This window comes from Canis lupus, chromosome 23, assembly GCF_048164855.1.
Source record: "Canis lupus baileyi chromosome 23, mCanLup2.hap1, whole genome shotgun sequence".
In the NCBI taxonomy this organism is placed as follows: Eukaryota; Metazoa; Chordata; class Mammalia; order Carnivora; family Canidae; genus Canis; species Canis lupus.
In genome coordinates this window covers 11,149,655-11,169,277 of record NC_132860.1, presented here as the reverse complement: position 1 = coordinate 11,169,277, position 19,623 = coordinate 11,149,655, and the positions used below count along the sequence as shown (strand labels likewise).

The window sequence follows — 19,623 nt, the reverse complement described above, 5'->3', positions numbered from 1 at the left end:
TTCCTACCATCCAATCTCCCAGGCAAGTTCGCCTTCATCCTCTTCTGACACTCAGCTGTGGTTGCAAAGTCTGAGAATCCTGGGACTGAGACAACACATGTCCACCTCTTCTCCGCACTCTGAAGAGGCTGAACTAACACAGCGTGAGGCTTTACGAAGTCACTTAATCGCTCTGAGCCCACTTTTCTGCACTAAAAAATGCAATAACTGTGAGCCTCCAACCAGATAATGTTCGTGAAGCACTCTGTAAACAATAAAACATTAACCCCAAACACTTGTCATTTCAGAAAATTGGGAACAAATGTTTTGACAGCCATTTAAAAGCAACAGGCAAATAAAACCATATTCCTCCGTGTTTCTCCCTCTGCCAATATTTACCTAAGACACCATGCCAGTTTACTGAGCAGAGATTCTAACCCATGCTGTCTTCCGAAGAGATGGGAAAACTGGAGCAAGCACCTCATTAAATCACCAAACAGTCCACATTCTGATGTGCTTTCTCAAGTAGACTCCATTTTCCCGAAGCCCTAGTTTATTTTATTTTTTTTAATTTTTATTTATTTATGATAGTCACAAAGAGAGGGAGAGAGAGAGGCAGAGACACAGGCAGAGGGAGAAGCAGGCTCCATGCAATCGGGAGCCCAACGTGGGATTCGATCCCGGGTCTCCAGGATCGTGCCCTGGGCCAAAGGTAGGCGCTAAACCGCTGCACCACCCAGGGATCCCCCTGAAGCCCTAGTTTAAGAAGCCCAAAGTTTCCTCCCATAAATATCATGAGAATAGAGTTCCACCAATGCACGTGAAACCTCCACACACCCTCTCCATACACACAGCATTGGAAATTGGGCATAGCACCTCTCCTCACCACCCTCCCCTGTCCTTTCTCTGAAGCACACCCGGCTCAGGGGTAAACAGCCTTAAGAGCAACTTGCAACCGTTTCTCCTAAAGAGGTTTTCCCAGATCTTTTCTGGGATGGTTTTGAGAGCGTGGTACAAATCACGGCTCCTAATCCTTCCTTCTGCTTTCTGCACAACACCGCTGTTGTTCCTTTTGTACAGGACCTAACACTTCAATCCCTGAGCCAGTTTTCACTCTTGATAAAACAACCAGGAAATGAAACGTAAAGTGTGGGATTATGCCAAAACTGGCCAAGCTGGGGGAAGCTTTTCTTAACCTTCAACAAGAGGTTTCAGCATTTCCATTTTAAATAGATGTGAGCCGCCATTTCCCAGAAATTCTTTGCAGAATTGTTGCTTTCTGGTTTGAAATCAAGTTTCTGGAACTGCTGTTCCAGGCAATGAGAAAGATGACAAATGAGAAAGAGGGCAAATAAATGAACCAAAAGTTTGGCACTCTACAAGACGAATTCCACTAACATGAAGTTTAACATTTCTCTGGGGAGAAAAATGTGGCAGACAGGAAATAAAGGGGGGGCCTGGAAAACTGTCCCTTGGATGATGGCATAATTAAATCTCAGGAGGGCACCTTCCTGGGCCTTCCAGTATTCACAGACTTTTCCAAAGGGCCTTCTGTACTTGGTGCCTACGCCCCATTGGGGTACCCCTCTGGACCTTCTGTCTTCCCTGGTTTAGCCTTCATTCCCCAATTCCTCTTTCCTTTTAATTTCAGAGAAAATGGGTTTGCTGAATACAAAAACACACTGTACATACTTAGCATTATCTCTAGAAAAGTAACTCTTCTGAAGGAGGCTTAAAGCCTTGGCTCAAGAGTGGTCCCAACTCCCTGCCTCTATGGGACAAGGTCTTAACTACCTATTCCCAGGTACCTAGAACCCCAAGCCCCACACAGCCTCCCTGCTCCTCATGCCTGTCCAGGAGAGACTGAGAACCAGTACTCTTACCTTGTGCTATCTTGGAGTGAGCATGGTGGTGCTGGTGGTGGCTCAGCACACAAGGTCATCACCCAGATGTTTGCATTCAAAATATTCCACAAAACAGAGATGAACCTGAGAGTCATGCTAATAATTTGATTTTTTGACTTTGAATAGCAAATTAAAAAACACCATGAAAAACTGGGGGGGGAAACTACAGAAGAAAGGGAAAAGGTTTACACTTTAATATCTTTAGTGGGCACCTTTTTCCAGGTTTTTAGAACAAGTAGCCTTGCACTTTCTTTTTTCACTGAGTCCTGCAAATCATGTAGCCACACAGGACCTGCTGTGGTCCAAAGAACTAGAGAGGGAAAAGTCAGTCTTGGTGTCTAAGCCTCAGAAAAGTCTTTCCCAAGAGCCTCACTGGCCTCACTTGGGGCTGGACACCCACAAGGAGAATGACACCTACATAGGATGCCCCTGTAAATCTCCAAAGCTAAAACCAAGGGACTTAAAGTTAGAAGAGACCTTGTGTAATCAGCTGCTTTCTGCCCAAACCCTAGAGCCAACTCACAGAGGACTCCAGGGCCTGGCAACCAGGGAGGGAGAGAATTAGGGAGGGAATGCCAACAGATGTCCCATTCCCCAGATGCAGAGCATGAGGTTATGAGGTGAAGGAGCCACAGGAGGCCAGGTTCTTCCTTCAAATGCTGTTCTTGGCAGCAAGCAACTATCTCTAGGAGGGCTGGGATCCAAGAACCAGCCTTGACAGGCATGGTTCCTAGTTGCTTTGCTTCTGTCACCTTACCCAGCCTCTCCTAACCCCTGATCTCCTCTCCAGCAAGTTTTCTAAAACCTGGAATAACTACTAAACTCACTGAGTCCCTTAAAACACTACTGCTTCAATAAATACCAAGACCCTATTCAGAGCCCAGCACCAAGTCTCAGAGATGTAGAACAGGGTACCAGTCTTCAAGCGACAACCTTGGTCCAGACAGGGTGGCCAACACCCCCTCTTCTCTCCATTCATCCTCTTTATTGACTCAGGACCTATACAAAGCCTGCTGTAAGGAGAACCCAACCCACAGAGTGCCACAAAACCCCCGAAAACCAGCCCAGTGCTAACACTCTTCCTCACAAGGCCTGTTCTAGAACTTTACCCTCATGGATCTCATATTTGAAAAGGCTCCTCTGCCAAATTTCTTTTACTAATTAATAATTAATGTCTTGGGCAGCCCAGGTGGCTCAGCGGTTTAGCGTCGCCTTCGGCCCAGGGTGTGGTCCTGGAGACCCGGGATCGAGTCCCACATCAGGCTCCCTGCATGGAGCCTGCTTCTCCCTCCGCCTGTGTCTCTGCCTCTCTCTCTTTCTCTCTCTCTCTCTCTCTCTCATGAATAAATACATATATTTTTAAAAGATTTTATTTATTTATTTGAGAGAGAGAGAGAGAAAGCAAGAAAGAGAGAGGGGCAGGGGGAGAAGTAGACTCCCACTGAGCAGTGAGCCTCATGTGGGGATCAATCCCAAGACCCCAGGATCATGGCCTGAGCCAAAGGCAGAGGCTTAACCAACTGAGTCACCCAGGTGCTCCTAGAGTATAAGTCTTCTTAAAGAGGATATCAGCATCACCAAGTCTAGAATTAGGGGAACCAGGAGTAAACTCCTTTTATGTTTTGCCCCTAATCCAAAATTGAACTCAAGTGCAGAAATCAAAATTAAAATGCACCTGCCTTAGCTCAAGTTTTTCTGCTTAAAAATGTACTCCGGGGCGGCTGGCTCAGTTGGTAAAGCATGAGGCTCTTGAGCTCAGGGTCATGAGACTGGATTTTCTTAAGTACAGCAGAGTTAAAGAATCTTGTATTAAAAGAAACTATAAAAAATAAAGAAAGAAATGTACACTGAAGAGTACCAAACATCCACTAAATATCAGGAGCAAGTGATACATCCTGAAAACCTTACACAACTTTCCAGACCAAGGACCCACTGGGGAAAATAAAACCAGCTGTCCCAATGCTTTGTCCCTCTAACTGAGCCACATTAGAAGAAGAACCCCCAAAAATAGAACATTCTGAAATTATCACAGCAAATCTAAGAAAGCTGACTGACTGATTTTTTTATGTAAGGAAAAGGAGAACAATTACTCCCAAACCCTCAGTCTCTCAAGAAGTTGTCTCAGGGGGCACCTTCGGCTCAGGTCGTGATCCTGGGGTCCCAGGATAGAGTCCCACATCAGGCTCCCTATAAGGACCCTGCTTCTCCCTCTGCCTATGTCTCTGCCTCTGTGTGTGTGTCTCATGAATAAATAAATAAAATCTTTAAAAAAAAACAAAAGTTGTCTCAGAAGGAGCAAGAAAACACAGTTGGCTGCCACAGTGTCCCAGCCCCCCTGTATGGCTGGCCTTTGAAGGTCGGGGACCTGTCACACGCTGCTTTCCCTAGGCCTGGGATGACCCTGGGGAGTGGGGAGCCAGGGCTTGCTATAGGATAATCACTAGGAACTTCACGGAGTCACCACAGAAGAGTCAGCAAAAGAGAGAAGGTCAGGGGGCTGTGGCAATGGCTGACAGAGTTCTACCCAGCCCTCAAGCCCCCCAGCTCAAGACTTAGTACTCCCCCAGCCTAGTACTTCATGGAAAAGACAGATACCATCAGACAGAAATACCCACGTCTCCCCTCACCAAACCTGCCAACCTCCTAGCATGGGCTCTGGCATGGGCATCCCTCCCTCCTGTCATGCAGATGAAAGGCCCTGTTCCCAGGATGCCTGGGTGGCTCAGTGGTTGGGCATCCGCCTTCAGCTCAGGGTGTGATCCCAGGGTCCTGGGATCCCGCATCGAGCTGCCTCCGAGGAGCCTGCTTCTCCCTCTGCCTGTGTCTCCGCCTCTCTCTCTGTGTCTTTCATGAATAAATAAATAAAATCTTTAAAAAAAAAAAAAAAAAAGGCCCTGTTCCCAGCTGGGACCACTGAAACCTAAGCCCTGGATCCCCCCTCTCACCTTGTCAGAGACACTGCTCCAGGAACTGCCCTATCTCCTTCCTGCATCATCCATTTCTCTCTCTCTACTGGATCATTCCCAAGGAACAAAACATGCTCTCTCATCTCCCCACTAAATAAACAGGACACCTCCCCCACCTCAAACCCACAACCTCCCCAATCCTCAGTGAATGTCTCAAACCCTCTTCATAAGAAAATTACCCAAAAGGTTCACCTGTACTTATGACCCCAACTCTGCACCCCATATTTTCCCATCCACCTACTCCAGTCAGGTTCTGTCCTTTAAGCTTCTATGAACCCCTCATTCTACTGGGGTTTCTCCTAACTTCTCAATCTCCTTTGCTAGATCCACCTCTTTTCCCAACCTCTAAACACTGCTATGTCTCAAGGCTTAGGTCATCTTTCCTGTCTACACTCTCTTCCAAGGTGAGTTCAACCAATCCTGTGGCCTTGAATACCACCTATAATACTCAAATACACCTCTGCAGTCCTCTCTCTCTCTCTCCTGAGCTTCAGATACATCCATCCGACTACCTGACATACTCATATCTCAAATGTCAAGACAAGATCTTATGCGCTCCCTCACTCCAAAGCTGCTCCTCCCCCCAGCCCTCCCATCTGAGTGATATGAGTACCATCCACTCAGGTGCTCAAGCCTCTGGGAGTCGTCTTTTCTCTTCCTCTCACAGACTGCATCCAAATCAACAAGCCTGAATATGACCACTTCCCTTCATCTGCAGGGCCACACCCTCAGTCAAGTCATCATGTACTCTTGCCTGGACTACAGCAACAACCCGCTACTACTACCCTGCCCGCTACAGTTACCCACCTACATAGAGTCCACTATACAGCAGGTAGCATGATCTTTCTAAAAATGCATATCAAATCACATTGCTCCTCTGCTTAACACCCCCCTCCCCTAGTGATTTCCCACTGGGCTTAGAATAAAGTTTAAAAACTCCCTGCCCTGGCTCATAAAGTTCTACACCATTTGCTCTCTCCTATCTGTAACCTCTTCTCTTGCTACTTTCTCCCTTGCTCACCACATTCCAGCCACACTGGCCTCTCGGTTCTTTGAACTTGAAGCTCTTTCTGCCTTGAAGCCCTTGCCCTGGCTGGTCTCCTCCAGAAATGCTTTGCCGTCTCATCAACACAAAGATGGCTCTTCCCTGTCATTCAAATTTTACCATAAATGTCACCTATTGAGAAACACCACTACTGACCTCTCAATCCAACACCACTACTCAGTCACTTGATATCACACTACGTTATTTTAATTTTCTGCACAGTAGTCACCATTGACATTATTCTTTTTTTTTTTTTAAGATTTTATTTATTTATTTACGAGAGACACAGAGAGAGAGAGAAGAGAGGCACAGACACAGGCAAAGGGAGAAGCAGACTCCATGCAGGAAGCTGGACGTGGGACTGGATCCTGGGTCTCCAGGATCACGCCCTGGGCTAAAGGCGGCGCTAAACCGCTGAGCCATGGGGCTGCCCTATTCTTGTTTTGTTTTGTTTTGTTTTAAATAAATTTTTATTTATTTATGATAGTCACACACACAGAGAGAGAGAGAGAGAGGCAGAGACACAGGCAGAGGGAGAAGCAGGCTCCATGCACCGGGAGCCCGACGTGGGATTCGATTCTGAGTCTCCAGGATCGCGCCCCGGGCCAAAGGCAGGAGCCAAACCGCTGCGCCACGCAGGGATCCTATTCTTGGTTTTTAACTTATTTTCTGCTCCCTCTCCCCACTAGACTGCAAGCCCCCTGAGCATCCAGACCTTGTCTGCCTTACTCACTTCTGTGGTTCCAATGCTTAGAATAATGTGTGGCACACGAGGAGAAATCTAATAAATATTAATAAATGCAGTTATGACCAGCCAGGCCCATGACTGAGGGGCTCTGAGGTCTTCACCAGCTCCCCAACTTCTCTCTCAAACACAGACATGAGGCAGGACCCCAGCCAGAGCCCTAGTGTTCAGTTGTACACATCTCATCCACCAGGATTTCAAACATCCTGCAAGAGCCCAAAGTAGGGAGGGGGGATCCAGGATCTTCCGAGACCATCAAGCTCCGACTATGCTGCTCTACTACTGACGAGCAGTGCTTCGAGCTGGTGGACTCGCAGCCCCCCCTTCCCCCCCAAGTGACGCTACTTGTCAGACCACCGTCCAGCCGCAGCCCTTGGCTAGTTCATTCATTCCGCACACGAGGATTTCCCGAGGGCCTACTCTGTGCCAGGCCCCGGGCTGAGGACCAAGCGCAGCTTCCGACTGCCGGGGGTCGACTGGCGAGCACGCCGGCCGGGTGCTCCAGCGAGACAACAGGTACCCGCCGCGCGCGGGAAAGTTCGGGCCGGAGCGCGGGGGCGGCGGGGCGGGGCCCTAACCTAGCCCCGGGGCCGCAGCTCCGCACGCCCGGGTCCGCGGCCACCGGCGGGGCGCGACGCCCGCGGGCTTTGCCTGAACTAGTGCCGCTCGGCTCCAGGGGGCAGGAGTGACCGTCCCGCCGGGCGCCGCGGGGGTCCGAGCAGCACCTCGGGCTGAGGGGCTCCCTCCCCGCCCCCACCGCACCCCGCACCCCGCGCTCCAGGCGGGGAGGGGGCGCGGTCCCGACGCTGCACCGTCGCCCCAGGAACCAGGTGGACGCCCGAGGCCTCTCCCGGGGGGTTCCCTGCGCCTCTCCCCGCCGCGCTCCGTCCGGGACCCCGGGCGCAAGTCCTAGCTCCACGGGCCCAGCCCGCGCCGCCGCCGCCGGGGCCCTAACCCCGCGCCCGAATCCCGCCCGGGTGCAGGACCCGGGGTGCTGGGGGGGGGGGGCAGCCGGCGGCCCCGCCCGGACCCCGCGCCCAGGACCCCAGCGGGGCGCGGCCGCGGCTCTGTGCGCGCCCAGCCTCTCGGGCCGCGCGGGCGGGGACGGCGGGGACCCCGCGCACAGCACAGGTGCGGGCGGGAAGCGGCGCGCGGGCCACTCACTCGATGAAGTAGCTGGCGCCCTCCTCCGTGAAGCCCTCCTCCCAGCCGCGGGGCAGGTCTGCGGGAAGCAAGAGAGCCGGGTCAACCTGGAGCCCCCGGGCGCCCCCAGCCCCCAGCCCCCAGCCCCCAGCCCCCGCCGGCCCGGCCCCCACCTGAGCGGATCATGTGGCCCGAGTTGACGGGCTCCCCGGTGCGCGGGTGCAGCCAGGTGGTGCGGCGGAGCTCGTCGCTGCGGAGAGAGGTGCACCTGTTAGCGCCGCCGCCGCGCCCCCGCCCGCGCCCCCGCCCCCGCCCGCGCCCCCGCCCGCGCCCCCGCGCCGCACTCGATGAAGAAGACGCGGCCGTCCCGGCACACGCCGTAGGACCAGTGCTCAGGTAAAGTGTCCCGCCCGACCGCCGCCGCCATGTTCGCCGAGCGCGGAGCCGCCGCCGCCGCCGGGAGAGGGGGAGGGGGCGGGGGCGGGGGCGGGGGGGGAGGGGGCGGGGCGGCGGGCTCGGCCTGCGCGGGCCCCCGCGGCGCCCCGGGGCGCTCCATCGCGGCGCGCGGCTTGGTCCCGGGAGCCCCGAGCGCCTGCACGGCCGCGGGACTCGGCCCGACCCGAGCGCGGCGGCCGCGGCCTTTGTCCCCGTCCCCGTCCCGGTCCCCGTCCCCGCCCCCGCCCCGCCGCCCCCGCCCCCGCCCCGCCGCGCGCCCCTTGCCCGGAGGCCCCGCCGAGACCCGGGCGGGGCCCAGGGCCGCTGCCGGGGCGCGGCGGGCAAACTCCGGGGAGCAGGTGCGCCCCGAACCCACACACACCCGACCCCCACCGCGGACCTCCCGCCTCCAGGAAACCGAACTCCGCTTTCTGGCCCGCGCAGATCGGAACAGGTTGCATCCATATTGGGCAGCCTCGGTGGTTGTTTTTTGTTTTTTTCCTTCCGCTGTAAAATAAAGTTTATAGTAAGTATCACGAGGGATTGTCGTGTAGAGTATGTGAAGTCACAAAGCTGGAAAGTGCTTAACTGGCCCCTGGCCCCCGGCAGGTGGCCCACGAATACCGGCCAAGCGAGATTTTATTTCCCCAGGTTTGCAGCTGGGAGATGAAGAAGGAGGGTGCAGGGTCCCCCCCCCCCACAACACACACACACACACACAGCCCCGAAGTTGCTGGGATCCTAGGCTTCTGTCTGCCTTTAGTTCCTGTCAAGTGACAGACGCTGTGGACCGGCTGCATCTCCTCTATCTTTAGAAGAGCAGAAGCGCCAGACTGGGCCTCTCTGGGGCCTCTGGAAAGTTCTTTACATGGCTGGAGCCTTCTCACAGTCAGGCCTATGCTGGAATCTCAGCTCCTGGGGGATCCCTCCCCTGACCCCTTTGATCCAAAGGGGACCTCTTCCCTCCTCCCTCCACTGTCTATTCCATTACGTGTATACACTTAGTTGGCATCCTTGTGCGTGTGTGTGTGCTTATTGTCTATGTTGTAGGCTGAGCTACCAGCAACAGGCTAAAATGTCAGAGGGCGGAGAGGAGGGACCTAGTTCTGTCTCATATACTGCCACATTCCCGGTGCTTAGAGCAGTGCCTGACTCGTGTACACATTCAATAAATGTTGAAAAAGTGCCTAAGACACACTCCACACTGGCACCCCTGTATGCTGAGCGCGGACAGAGGGGAAGCTAGACTCTGGGAGATGTCAAGCCCAACCTTCCAGAGGTATAGGCTGCAGTTGGTGGGGAGAGGCTCCCAGGAGACTCTAGGTAGCCTAGGCACTGTTATTCAGAAAAGCACCCCAGGCAGGTGGAAACCAGTTGTGCCCAGAAAGAATGGTCAGGTTTGAATGAGAAGAGAGCACCCCAGAGGGAAAGGATGGGAGAGCAAACACAGGCTCATGGGAAGGGTATGGGATGTTGAAGAGATCATAAAGGTGCCCATCCTTGAGAAGACAGTGGTGTTGGGGAAGGAGACTGTTACGAGTTTAAAAAAAAAGGGGGGAGTTGGTGTGATTGTGGAGACCACTGACCACTTGACCACTGAATACTTGTTTGAGGGGGCCTCCTGCCTTTGAGGAGGTTCTTCAGCAAATGACAATGAGAAAGTTGTGTTTTTATTCTTAATATTAATTTAAAATAATGAAATGGCAAAGGATATGAACATAGTTCATAGAAAAGTAATACCAGTGGATTCTAAACAAATGAAAGGATACTCAACCACCTCCTAATAGGAGAAATGCAGATTAAAGTTAAGGTTAAGATACTAGTTCTTAGATATCATATTGGCAAAAAAAAATGTGCATTGTAGAGAAAGACATTCTTTGTTGGTGGGATTATAAAATGGTTGCCTCTTTGAAGGTAATTTGGCAACAGCTATTACAACTTAAATGCATATACTTGTTGACCTACCTATTCCACTACTAGAAATTTATCTTACATTGGTGCTCACACAGAGACACAAAGACCTGTGTACCAGTGTATTCGCTGCAGCACAGTCAATAGTTAATAAAGGATTCCACACAACCTAAATATCTATCAAAAAAGAATAGGTTTGTATGGTGATGGATGTTAACTAGACTTATTGTGATATTTTGCAATATCATTTGTATATATTGTTGTACACCTAAAATTAATATATTGTGATTATCATATAATGATATGTCATTATATGGAGGAAAAACACAAATTGACATAATATATGTCATTATGTTGTACGCCTGAAACTAATATAATGTCATGTGTCAATTATGCTTCAATTAAATAGAAAAGAAAAGGTTAATTATATTATGTCATACTCCTACAATGGGAGGCTATGCTACTGTTAGAAACAATGAGCTGGGCAGCCCTGGTGGCTCAGTGGTTTAGCGCCGCCTTCAGCCCGGGGTGTGATCCTAGAGTCCCAGGATCGAGTCCCACGTCGGGCTCCCTACATGGAGCCTGCTTCTCCCTGAGCCACTCAGGCTGCCCTGGTATACTACTATCAATGCATAGGGAGCAGGGATGCCTGGGTGGCTCAGCAGTTGAGTGTCTGCCTTCGGCCCAGAACATGATCCTGAAGTCCCGGGATCAAGTCCCATATCAGGCTCCCTGCATGGAGCCTACTTCTCTCTCTATGTCTCCGCCTCATGAATAAATAAATGAAATATTTTTTTTAAAAATGTATAGGGAGCATCATGGCTGAATAAGATACCCCTGTTTGTGTCCCCACCCACCCCCAACAACAATAATTTGGCATCCATGTATGGACAAAAGTACTTTTCTGGAGGACGTGGAATCCAGCACCATATGTCAAGGGACCTAGGCAGAGTCTCACCTACATGTTGCATTGGGCAATAGGCATACATACCTTGGTCCCACTGTGGACCCTGCAGTGGCCCATGAACCAACCCCAACCCCTCTCAGCCATGGTCCAGGAGCCCCTGGAAAGCACTGTCTTGGATAATCACTTACCGATGAGAGAGTCTTTGCAGAAGTCCCGGTTTCGAATGAAGAAGTTCCAGCACGGAGCTGGAGGAAAAACACAAGTTTAGGTGCATTGAAGAAGGCAGCTACTGGGACACCTGGGTGGCTCAGCATTTGAGTGCCTGCCTTTGGCTCAGGGCATGATCCTGGGATCTGGGATCGAGTCCCACATCGGGCTCCCTGCGTGGAGCTTGCTTCTCCCTCTTCCTGTGTCTCTGCCTCTCTCTCTCTCTCTGTCTCTCATGAATAAATAAATAAAATCTTTAAAAAAAAAAGATGGCAGTTACTAAAGACTAGAGGAGGTCACTGCCATTTCAAACACAGAAACAGCAATACAAAACTTGAGATCACAATAATCTTTCAGTAATCAACCTCAATATGGAGACCTACAATTTACTCAATAGATACTTTGAAATACCTGTTTTAAGGAAACTCATTGAGCTAAAGGAAAACACAGATAATTCAATGAAATCAGGAAAACAATACATGAACAAAATGAGTTTAACAGGTAGAAATCATAAAAAAAAAAATTCTGGAGCTGAAGATACAATGAATGAAATAGAAACCATCAACATGGATGTCTGGGTGGCTCAGCAGTTGAGCGTCTGCCTTCAGCCCAGTGTGTGATCCCGGGGTCCTGGGATCGAGTCCAGCATCGGGCTCCCTGTGGGAAGCCTGCTTCTCCCTCTGCCTATGTCTCTCTCTTTCTCTGTCTCTCATGAATAAATTAATAAAATCTTAAAAAAAGAGAAAGAGAGAAAAGAAACCATCCACAGGGGGTGCCTGAGTGGCACAATTAAGCCACAGACTCTTAGTTTCCACCCAGGTCATAATCTCTGGGTCAAGTGTTGAGCTCTCTGCTCAGCACAGTCTGCTTGGGACTCTCTCTCCCTCTCCCTCTGCCCTCCCCCACCTCTCTCTCAAATAAATAAATCTTTAAAAAATATATCAACATCAGGATGGATCAAGAAGAAAGAATCTGTGAGTTAGAAGATAGGAACTTTGAGGGATGCCTGGGTGACTCAACAGTTGAGCATTTGCCTTTGGCTCAAGGCGTGATCCCCTGGTCCCCTGGTCAAGTCCTGCATTGGGCTCCCCACGAGGAGTCGGCTTCTTCCTCGGCCTGTGTCTCTGCCTCCCTCTCTCAGTGTTTCTCATAAATAAATAAATTAAATCTTTAAAGAAAACAAAAAAGATAGGAACTTTGAAATTATCCAGTCAGAGGAGAACAAAAAAAGAGTGAAGACAACCTACATGAAATTATGGCATAACATCAAAAGAAATAATTTATGAATTATGCAGTTCCAGAGAGAGAAGGGGGAAGAAAGCTTATTTAAAGAAATAATGGGGGACACCTGGGTGGCTCAGTGGTTGAGCATCTGCCTTCGGCTCAGGGTGTGATCCCTGGGTGCCTGAATGACTCAGTAGTTGAGCATCTGACTCTTGGTTTTGGCTCAGGTCGTGATCTCATGGGTTGTGAGATCAAGCCCCAAGTCCAGCTCCATGCTCAGCAGGAAGTCTGCCTAAAGATTCTCTCCCTCTGCTCCTCCCCTCACTCTCTCTAAAATAAATAATCTATTTTTTATTTTTTATTTTATTTTTTTGAGAATTAAATCTTTTTAAAAAATAAATTAAATAGGGGTGCCTGGGTGGCTCAGTGGTTGAGCATCTGCCTTCAACTCAGAGCATGATCCCAGGGATCCAGGATCAAGTCCCACATCAGGCTCCCCGCAGGGAACCTGATTCTCCCTCTGCCTATGTCTCTGCCTTTTTCTATGTATATCTCATGAATAAATAAAATCTTTTCAAAAAATTTGGGATGCCTGGGTGGATCAATGATTGAGCATCTGCCTTTGGCTCAGGGCATGATCCTGGAGCCCCGGGATTGAGTCCCACGTTGGGCTCCCTGCATGGAGCCTGCTTCTCCCTCTGCCTGTGTCTCTTCCTCTGTGTGTGTGTGTGTCTCATGAATAGATAAAATCTTTTAAAAATAAATTACAGTTTTTTTAATTTTAAAAATTAAAATAAAAAAACAAGACCCAACTATATGGTGCCTACAAGAAACTTATTTCAGCTGTAAGGACACACGTAGGCTCACAGTGAAGGATTGGAGAAAGATAATTCCGTGTAGGTGGAAACTGAAAGAGAACAGGGGTAGAATAGATCTTAAACCCAAAACAGCAACAAGAGACAAAGAAGATCATTATATAATGATAAAGGGGCAATTTATCAAGAAAATAATTATAAATATATATGCACCCAACATTAGACCACCTCAGTATATTAAGCAAATACAGATCCGAAGGGAGAAATAGACAATATAATAATAGCAGGGAACTTCAATACCACACTTTGAACAATGGATAGATAACCCAGACAGGAAATCAATAATGAAACTATGAGCTTGAATGATACTTTAGACCAAATGGACCTAATATTTATAGAACATTCCATCTAACAGCAGCAGAACACACATTCATGTCAAGTGCACACAGATCCTTCTCCAGAAGAGATCATGCGGTAAGTCACAAAACAGGTTGTAGCAAATTTAAGAAGATTCAAATCATATCAAGTATCTTTTCTGACCCCAATGATGTGAAACTAGAAATCAATAAGAGGAGAAAAGCTGAAAAATTAGTAAATATATGGAAATTAAATAAAATACTCCTGATGTGCCTAGGTGGCTCAGTCAGTTAAAGGTCGATTTCAGCTATGGTCATGATCTCAAGGTCATAAGATTGAGCCCCACACCAGTGGGGAGTCTGCTTGAGATTCTCTCTTTCCTTCCCCATCTGCCCTTCCCTTCTCTCTCTCTCTCTCTCTCTCTCTCTCTCAAATAAATAAATCTTAAAACAAAACAAAAACTCCTGGAGCACCAGGCTGGCTGTTAGTAGAGCGTGTAGCTCTTGATCTCCAGGTCATGAGTCTGAGCCCCATGCTGGGGATAGACTTTATTCAATTAAAAAAATTTTTTTTAATAAATAGATAATATACTCCTGAACAAATATGGGTCAAAAAACAAATCAAAATAGCAAACTAAGTTCAAATTTAGCAGAGGAAGGAAATAACAAAGATCAAAGCAGAAATAAATGAAATAAAGGCCAAAAAAAAGCAATAAAAAAAAGATCATTGAAACTAAGAGCTACTTTTTTGAAAAGATAAACAAAATTGACAAATCTTTACCTAGACTAAGGTAAAAAAGGCTCAAATTTAGAAATGAAAAAGAGGACACTACAACTCTACAAATACAATAAATCTTAAGAGACTATTATGAACTATATGGCAACAAATTGGATAATCCAGAAGAAATGATAAATTCCTAGAAACATACAATCTACCAAGACTTAAGCATGAAGAAATAGAAAATCTGAATAGACTAATAGCAAGTAATAAGATTGAATCAGTAATCAAAAATCTCCCAACTATGAAAGGCCTAGGACCAGAAGGTTTCCATGATGGTGAATTCTACTAAACTTTTAAAGATTTTATTTATTTATTCATGAGAGACACAGAGACAGAAGCACAGACACAGGCAGAGGGAGAAGCAGACTCCATGCAGGGAGCCTGACATGGGACTTGATCCCGGATCTCCAGGATCATGCCCTCGGCTGAAGATGGCACTAAACCGCTGAACCACCTGGGCTGCCCCTCTACTAAACTTTTATTTATTTTTATTTTTATTTGTTAATTCATGAGAGACAGAAAGAGTGAGAGAGAGGCAGAGGGAGAAGCAGGCTCCATGCAGAGACCCTGATGTGGGACTGGATCCGAGGACTCCAGGATCACTCCCTGGGCTGAAGGCAGATGCTCAACCACTGAGCCACCAAGGCATCCCTCTACTAAACTTTTGTTTTTATTTTTTTATAAATGTTTATTTATTTATGATAGTCACAGAGAGAGAGAGAGGCAGAGACACAGGCAGAGGGAGAAGCAGGCTCCATGCACCGGGAGTCCGATGTGGGATTCCATCCCGGGTCTCCAGGATCGCGCCCTGGGCCAAAGGCAGGCGCCAAACCACTGCGCCACCCAGGGATCCCCCCTCTACTAAACTTTTAAAGAAGAGTTAACACCAGTCCTTGTCAAACTCTTCAAAAAGAAAAAAAAAAGATTGAATAGAAGAGAATACTCCCAAATTCATTTTAAGATGCCAGCATTACCCTGGTACCAAAGCCAGATAAGAACACTATAAGAAAGCCACAGGCCAATAGCCTGGTGAATATAAATGCAAAATTTCTCAGCAAAATATTAGCAAGCCTAATTCAGGATCATATATCATGATTGAGTGGGATTTATCTATGGGATACAAGGGTGGCTCAATATATGCAAATCAATAAATGTGATATGCCACATTAATAGAATGAAAGATAAATATATATGTTATATATATTTATATGTATATATAAATAAAAAGAATAAAAGATAAACATTGAAGAGATTACAGACACACATAGCATGGAATATTACACAGCCATAAAAGGGATGAGGTCACGCCATTTGCAACAACATGGATGGACCTAGGGGGTATTGTAAGTGAAATAAATCAGGCTGAGAAAGACAGATACCATATAATTTCACTTGTTTGTGGAATCTAAAAAGCAAAACAAATGAATAAACAAAAAGCAGAATCAGAACTATAAATACAGCAAACAAACTGATGGTTGGCAGAGGGGAGGGTGATGGGAGGATGTGCAAATGGGTTACGGGGAGTGGGAGATCTAGCTTCCAGTTATGGGAATAAAAGTCACAGCATAGGGAATACAGTCAAAGATGTTTGTTTGTTTGTTTGTTTGTTCATTTAAGAGAGAGCAGAGTGGAAGGGACAAGGGGAAAGGGAAAGAGAGTCTCAGGCAGACTCTGCAGAGCCTGACATGGGGCTTGATCCCACAACCCTGAGATCTCCACCTGAGCCAAAACCAAGAGTCAGACACTTAACCAACTGTGCCACCCAAAGATATTTTAGGTGGCACCTAAAGATATTTAAGGTGACCCAAAGATATTTTAATAGCATTGTATGGTGACAAATGATAGCTACACATGTGGTGAGCATAGCACTTATGGTGAGCATAGCATAATGTATACACTTATTGAATCACTATTTTATATGTTTGAAACCAATGTAAGTTTGTGTGTCAACTACACTCAAATTTTTTTAAAAAATGTTTTTAAATTAAAAGGGTCACCTGGCTGGCTCAGTCAGTGGAACATGTGACTCATGATCTTGGGATTTTGAGTCCAAGCCTCATGTTGGGTGTAGAGATGGCTTAAATAAAATCTTTTTAAAAAATAGAAAGACATAGGTAGTAAAGAAACAGAAGGAATGTCACCCATAGTCCGAGAGTAAGGTTCTGGATACCTTAGTTGTTGGATCCTAGGTGAGGTCTGGAAATATTGGGGGAAAGACTGAAAGTCCTATACCAAAATCTTGACAAAGCATTTATCTTTGCATAACATGAAAATTCTTATTTTCTGTGTGTATGTGGTGTGTGCGTACTTTTATTTTCCCTCAATTATAAAATGGACACGGAAAAAACAATAAACACCATATCTCAAAAGATAAAAATCATTTGACAAAGTACATCTTTCGGGGGATCCCTGGGTGGCGCAGCGGTTTAGCGCCTGCCTTTGGCCCAGGGCGCGATCCTGGAGACCCGGGATCAAATCCCACATCGGGATAAAAGTTTAGTAGAGGGATGCCTGGGTGGCTCCCGGTGCATGGAGCCTGCTTCTCCCTCTGCCTGTGTCTCTGCCTCTCTCTCTCTCTGTGTGACTATCATAAATAAATAAAAATTAAAAAAAAAAAAAAACAAAGTACATCTTTCATGATTAAAGACTCTCAACAACTGGGAACGGCAGGAATATACCTCCACATTATAAAGACCATATATGGGATGCCTGGGTGGCTCAGTGGTTGAGCGTCTGCCTTTGGCTCAGGGTGTGATCCTGGAGTCCTGGAATCGAGTCCTGTGTGGGGCTCTCCGCATGGAGCCTGCTTCTCCTCCCTCTGTCTGTGTCTCTGCCTCTCTCTCATTGTGTCTCTTGCGAATAAATAAAATCTTAAAAAAAAATACCATATACAACAAACTTATGGCTACAACCATACTTTACTGTGAAAGGTTGAAAGCTTTTCCTCTAAGAGCAGAAACAAGACAGAAACAAGGGTTCCCACAAGTGGTAGGCACTCTCACCACTCCTATTCAATAAAATACTGGAAGTCCTAGCCAGAGCAACTAGGCAAGAAAAAGAAATAAAAGACATCCAAATTGGGAAAGAAGAAGTAAAATTTTCTTTTTTTGCAGATGACATGTCTTATACATAGAAAATCCTAAAGAGGGCAGCCCTGGTGGCTCAGTGGTTTAGTGCCGCCTTCAGCCCAGGGCGTGATCCTGGAGACCCGGGATCGAGTCCCACGTTGGACTCCCTGCATGGAGCCTACTTCTCCCTCTGCCTGTGTCTCTGCCTGTGTGTGTGTGTGTGTGTGTGTGTGTGTGTGTGTGTGTGTGTGTTTCTCATGAATGAATAAATAAAACCTTTTAAAAAAAGAAAATCCTAAAGATTCCACAAAGAAAACCTATTAGAACTAATCAATAAAATCAGTACAGTTACAGGATACAAAATCAACATACAAAATCAGTTGCATTTCTATAAAATAACAACAAAATATCTGCTAAAGAAACAAAGAAAACAACTCCATTTGCAGTAGCATCAAAAGCAATGAAATACCAAGGAGATGAAAGATCTGTGCATTGAAAATTATAAGGTTTCAATGAAATAAGTTGAAGAAGACACAAATAAATGGAAAGATATCCCATGTTTATGGATCAGAATTAATGTCATTAAAATGTCCATACAACCCTAGGCCATCTAGAGATTCAGTACAATCCCTACTGAAGTTCCAATGGCATTTTTCACAGAAACTGTAAAAACAATCCTAAAATTCATATAAGACCACAAAAGACTCTGAATAGCCAAAGCAATCTTGAGAAAAAAGAACAAAGCTGGCAAAGTCCCAGATTGTAAGCTATACTACAAAGCTATATTCATCAAAACATTAGGGTACTTGCATAAAAATAGACCAATGCAACAGAATAGAGTGCCCAGAAATCAACCTCACATATGTGGCCAACTAATATTTGACAAAATAAGCCAAGAATATTTTTTAAAGGGGATCCCTGGGTGGCTCAGCGGTTTAGCGCCTGCCTTTAGCCCAGGGCGCGATCCTGGAGTCCCGGGATGGAGTCCCACGTCAGGCTCCCTGCATGGAGCCTGCTTCTCCCTCTGCCTGTGTCTCTGCCTCTCTCTCTCTCTCTCTCTCTATCATGAATAAATAAATAAATAAATCTTTTAAAAAGATTTTATTTATTCATGAGAGACACACAGAGGCAGAGACATAGGCAGAGGGAGAAGCAGAGTCCCCACAGGGAGCCTGATGGGGGACTCGATCCCAAGACCCCGGGATCACATCCTGAACCAAAGGCAGACGCTCAACCGTTGAGCCACCCAGTGGTCCCAAGCCAAGAATATTCAATGGGGAAAGGATAGTTTATTCAATGAATGATGTTGGGAAACTGGATAATCACATCCAGAATAAAGGAAATTGGATGCCTATTTTACGCCACTCACAAAAATTAACTTAAAATGGATTAAAGACTTAAATCCCCAAACCACTAAACTCTGATAAAAGAACATAGAGAAAAAGCTCCTTGACATTGGTCTTGACAATGATATTTCAGATAGGCTACCAAATGGATAAGCATCAGAAGCAAAAATAAGTATGTGGGACTACATCAACCTAAAAGCTTCTACACAGCAAAAGAAGCAATCAACAAAATGAAAAGGCAATCTACAGAATGGAAGGAAAATATTTTTAAATCATATATCTGATAAACAGTTAATATCCAAACTATATAAGGAACTCATACAAGTCAATAGCCAAAAACAATCCAATAAAAAATGAGCAGACCTGAATATTATATATATGTGTGTGTATATATAAAGACCTGAATAGATATTTTTCTACAAATAGCCAACAGATACATAAAAAGATGCTCAACATCACTAATCATGAGGAAAATGCAAATCAAACCCACCATGAAATATCACCTCACACAGAATGACTGTCATCAAAAAGACAAGAACTAATCAGTATTAGCAAGGATGTGGAGAAAAGGGAAACCCTGTACACTGTGGGGGGGGGGGGAATGTAAATTTCTACAGCCTTTCTATGGAAAGTAGTAGAGTATTTCCACAAAAAATTAAAAATAGGGACACCTAGATGGTGCATTCGGTTAGGCATCCAACTCCTGGTTTCAACTCAAGTCCTGATCTTGGGACCGTGAGATTGAACCCCATGTTGGGCTCTGTGCTCAGTGGGGAATCTGTTTGGGACTC

The 19,623-nt window shown here is 46.8% G+C and overlaps 1 protein-coding gene and 1 long non-coding RNA gene across 15 annotated transcripts in view; one reads left to right on the top strand and one right to left on the bottom strand.

Moving 5' to 3' along the window:
* Nucleotides 1-8,259, bottom strand: part of PLEKHA7 (pleckstrin homology domain containing A7) — a 220,197-nt gene extending 211,938 nt beyond the window's left edge. For all 13 annotated transcript variants that reach the window (XR_012015511.1, XM_072793905.1, XM_072793907.1 and 10 more), the window contains exons 1-3: nt 8,127-8,259; nt 7,956-8,032; nt 7,804-7,861 (exon numbers count right to left, since the gene is read on the bottom strand). Coding sequence is in view for 12 of the 13 variants with exons in the window: in XM_072793905.1 (XP_072650006.1) it covers nt 7,804-7,861; nt 7,956-8,032; nt 8,127-8,209 (218 nt within the window). In the remaining variant the exon portion in view is untranslated. The remainder of the gene's footprint in view (nt 1-7,803; nt 7,862-7,955; nt 8,033-8,126) is intronic.
* Nucleotides 8,097-19,623, top strand: part of LOC140614734 (uncharacterized) — a 33,124-nt gene continuing 21,597 nt past the window's right edge. For both annotated transcript variants that reach the window (XR_012015513.1, XR_012015512.1), the window contains exon 1: nt 8,097-8,178. This is a non-coding gene — a long non-coding RNA (uncharacterized lncRNA). The remainder of the gene's footprint in view (nt 8,179-19,623) is intronic.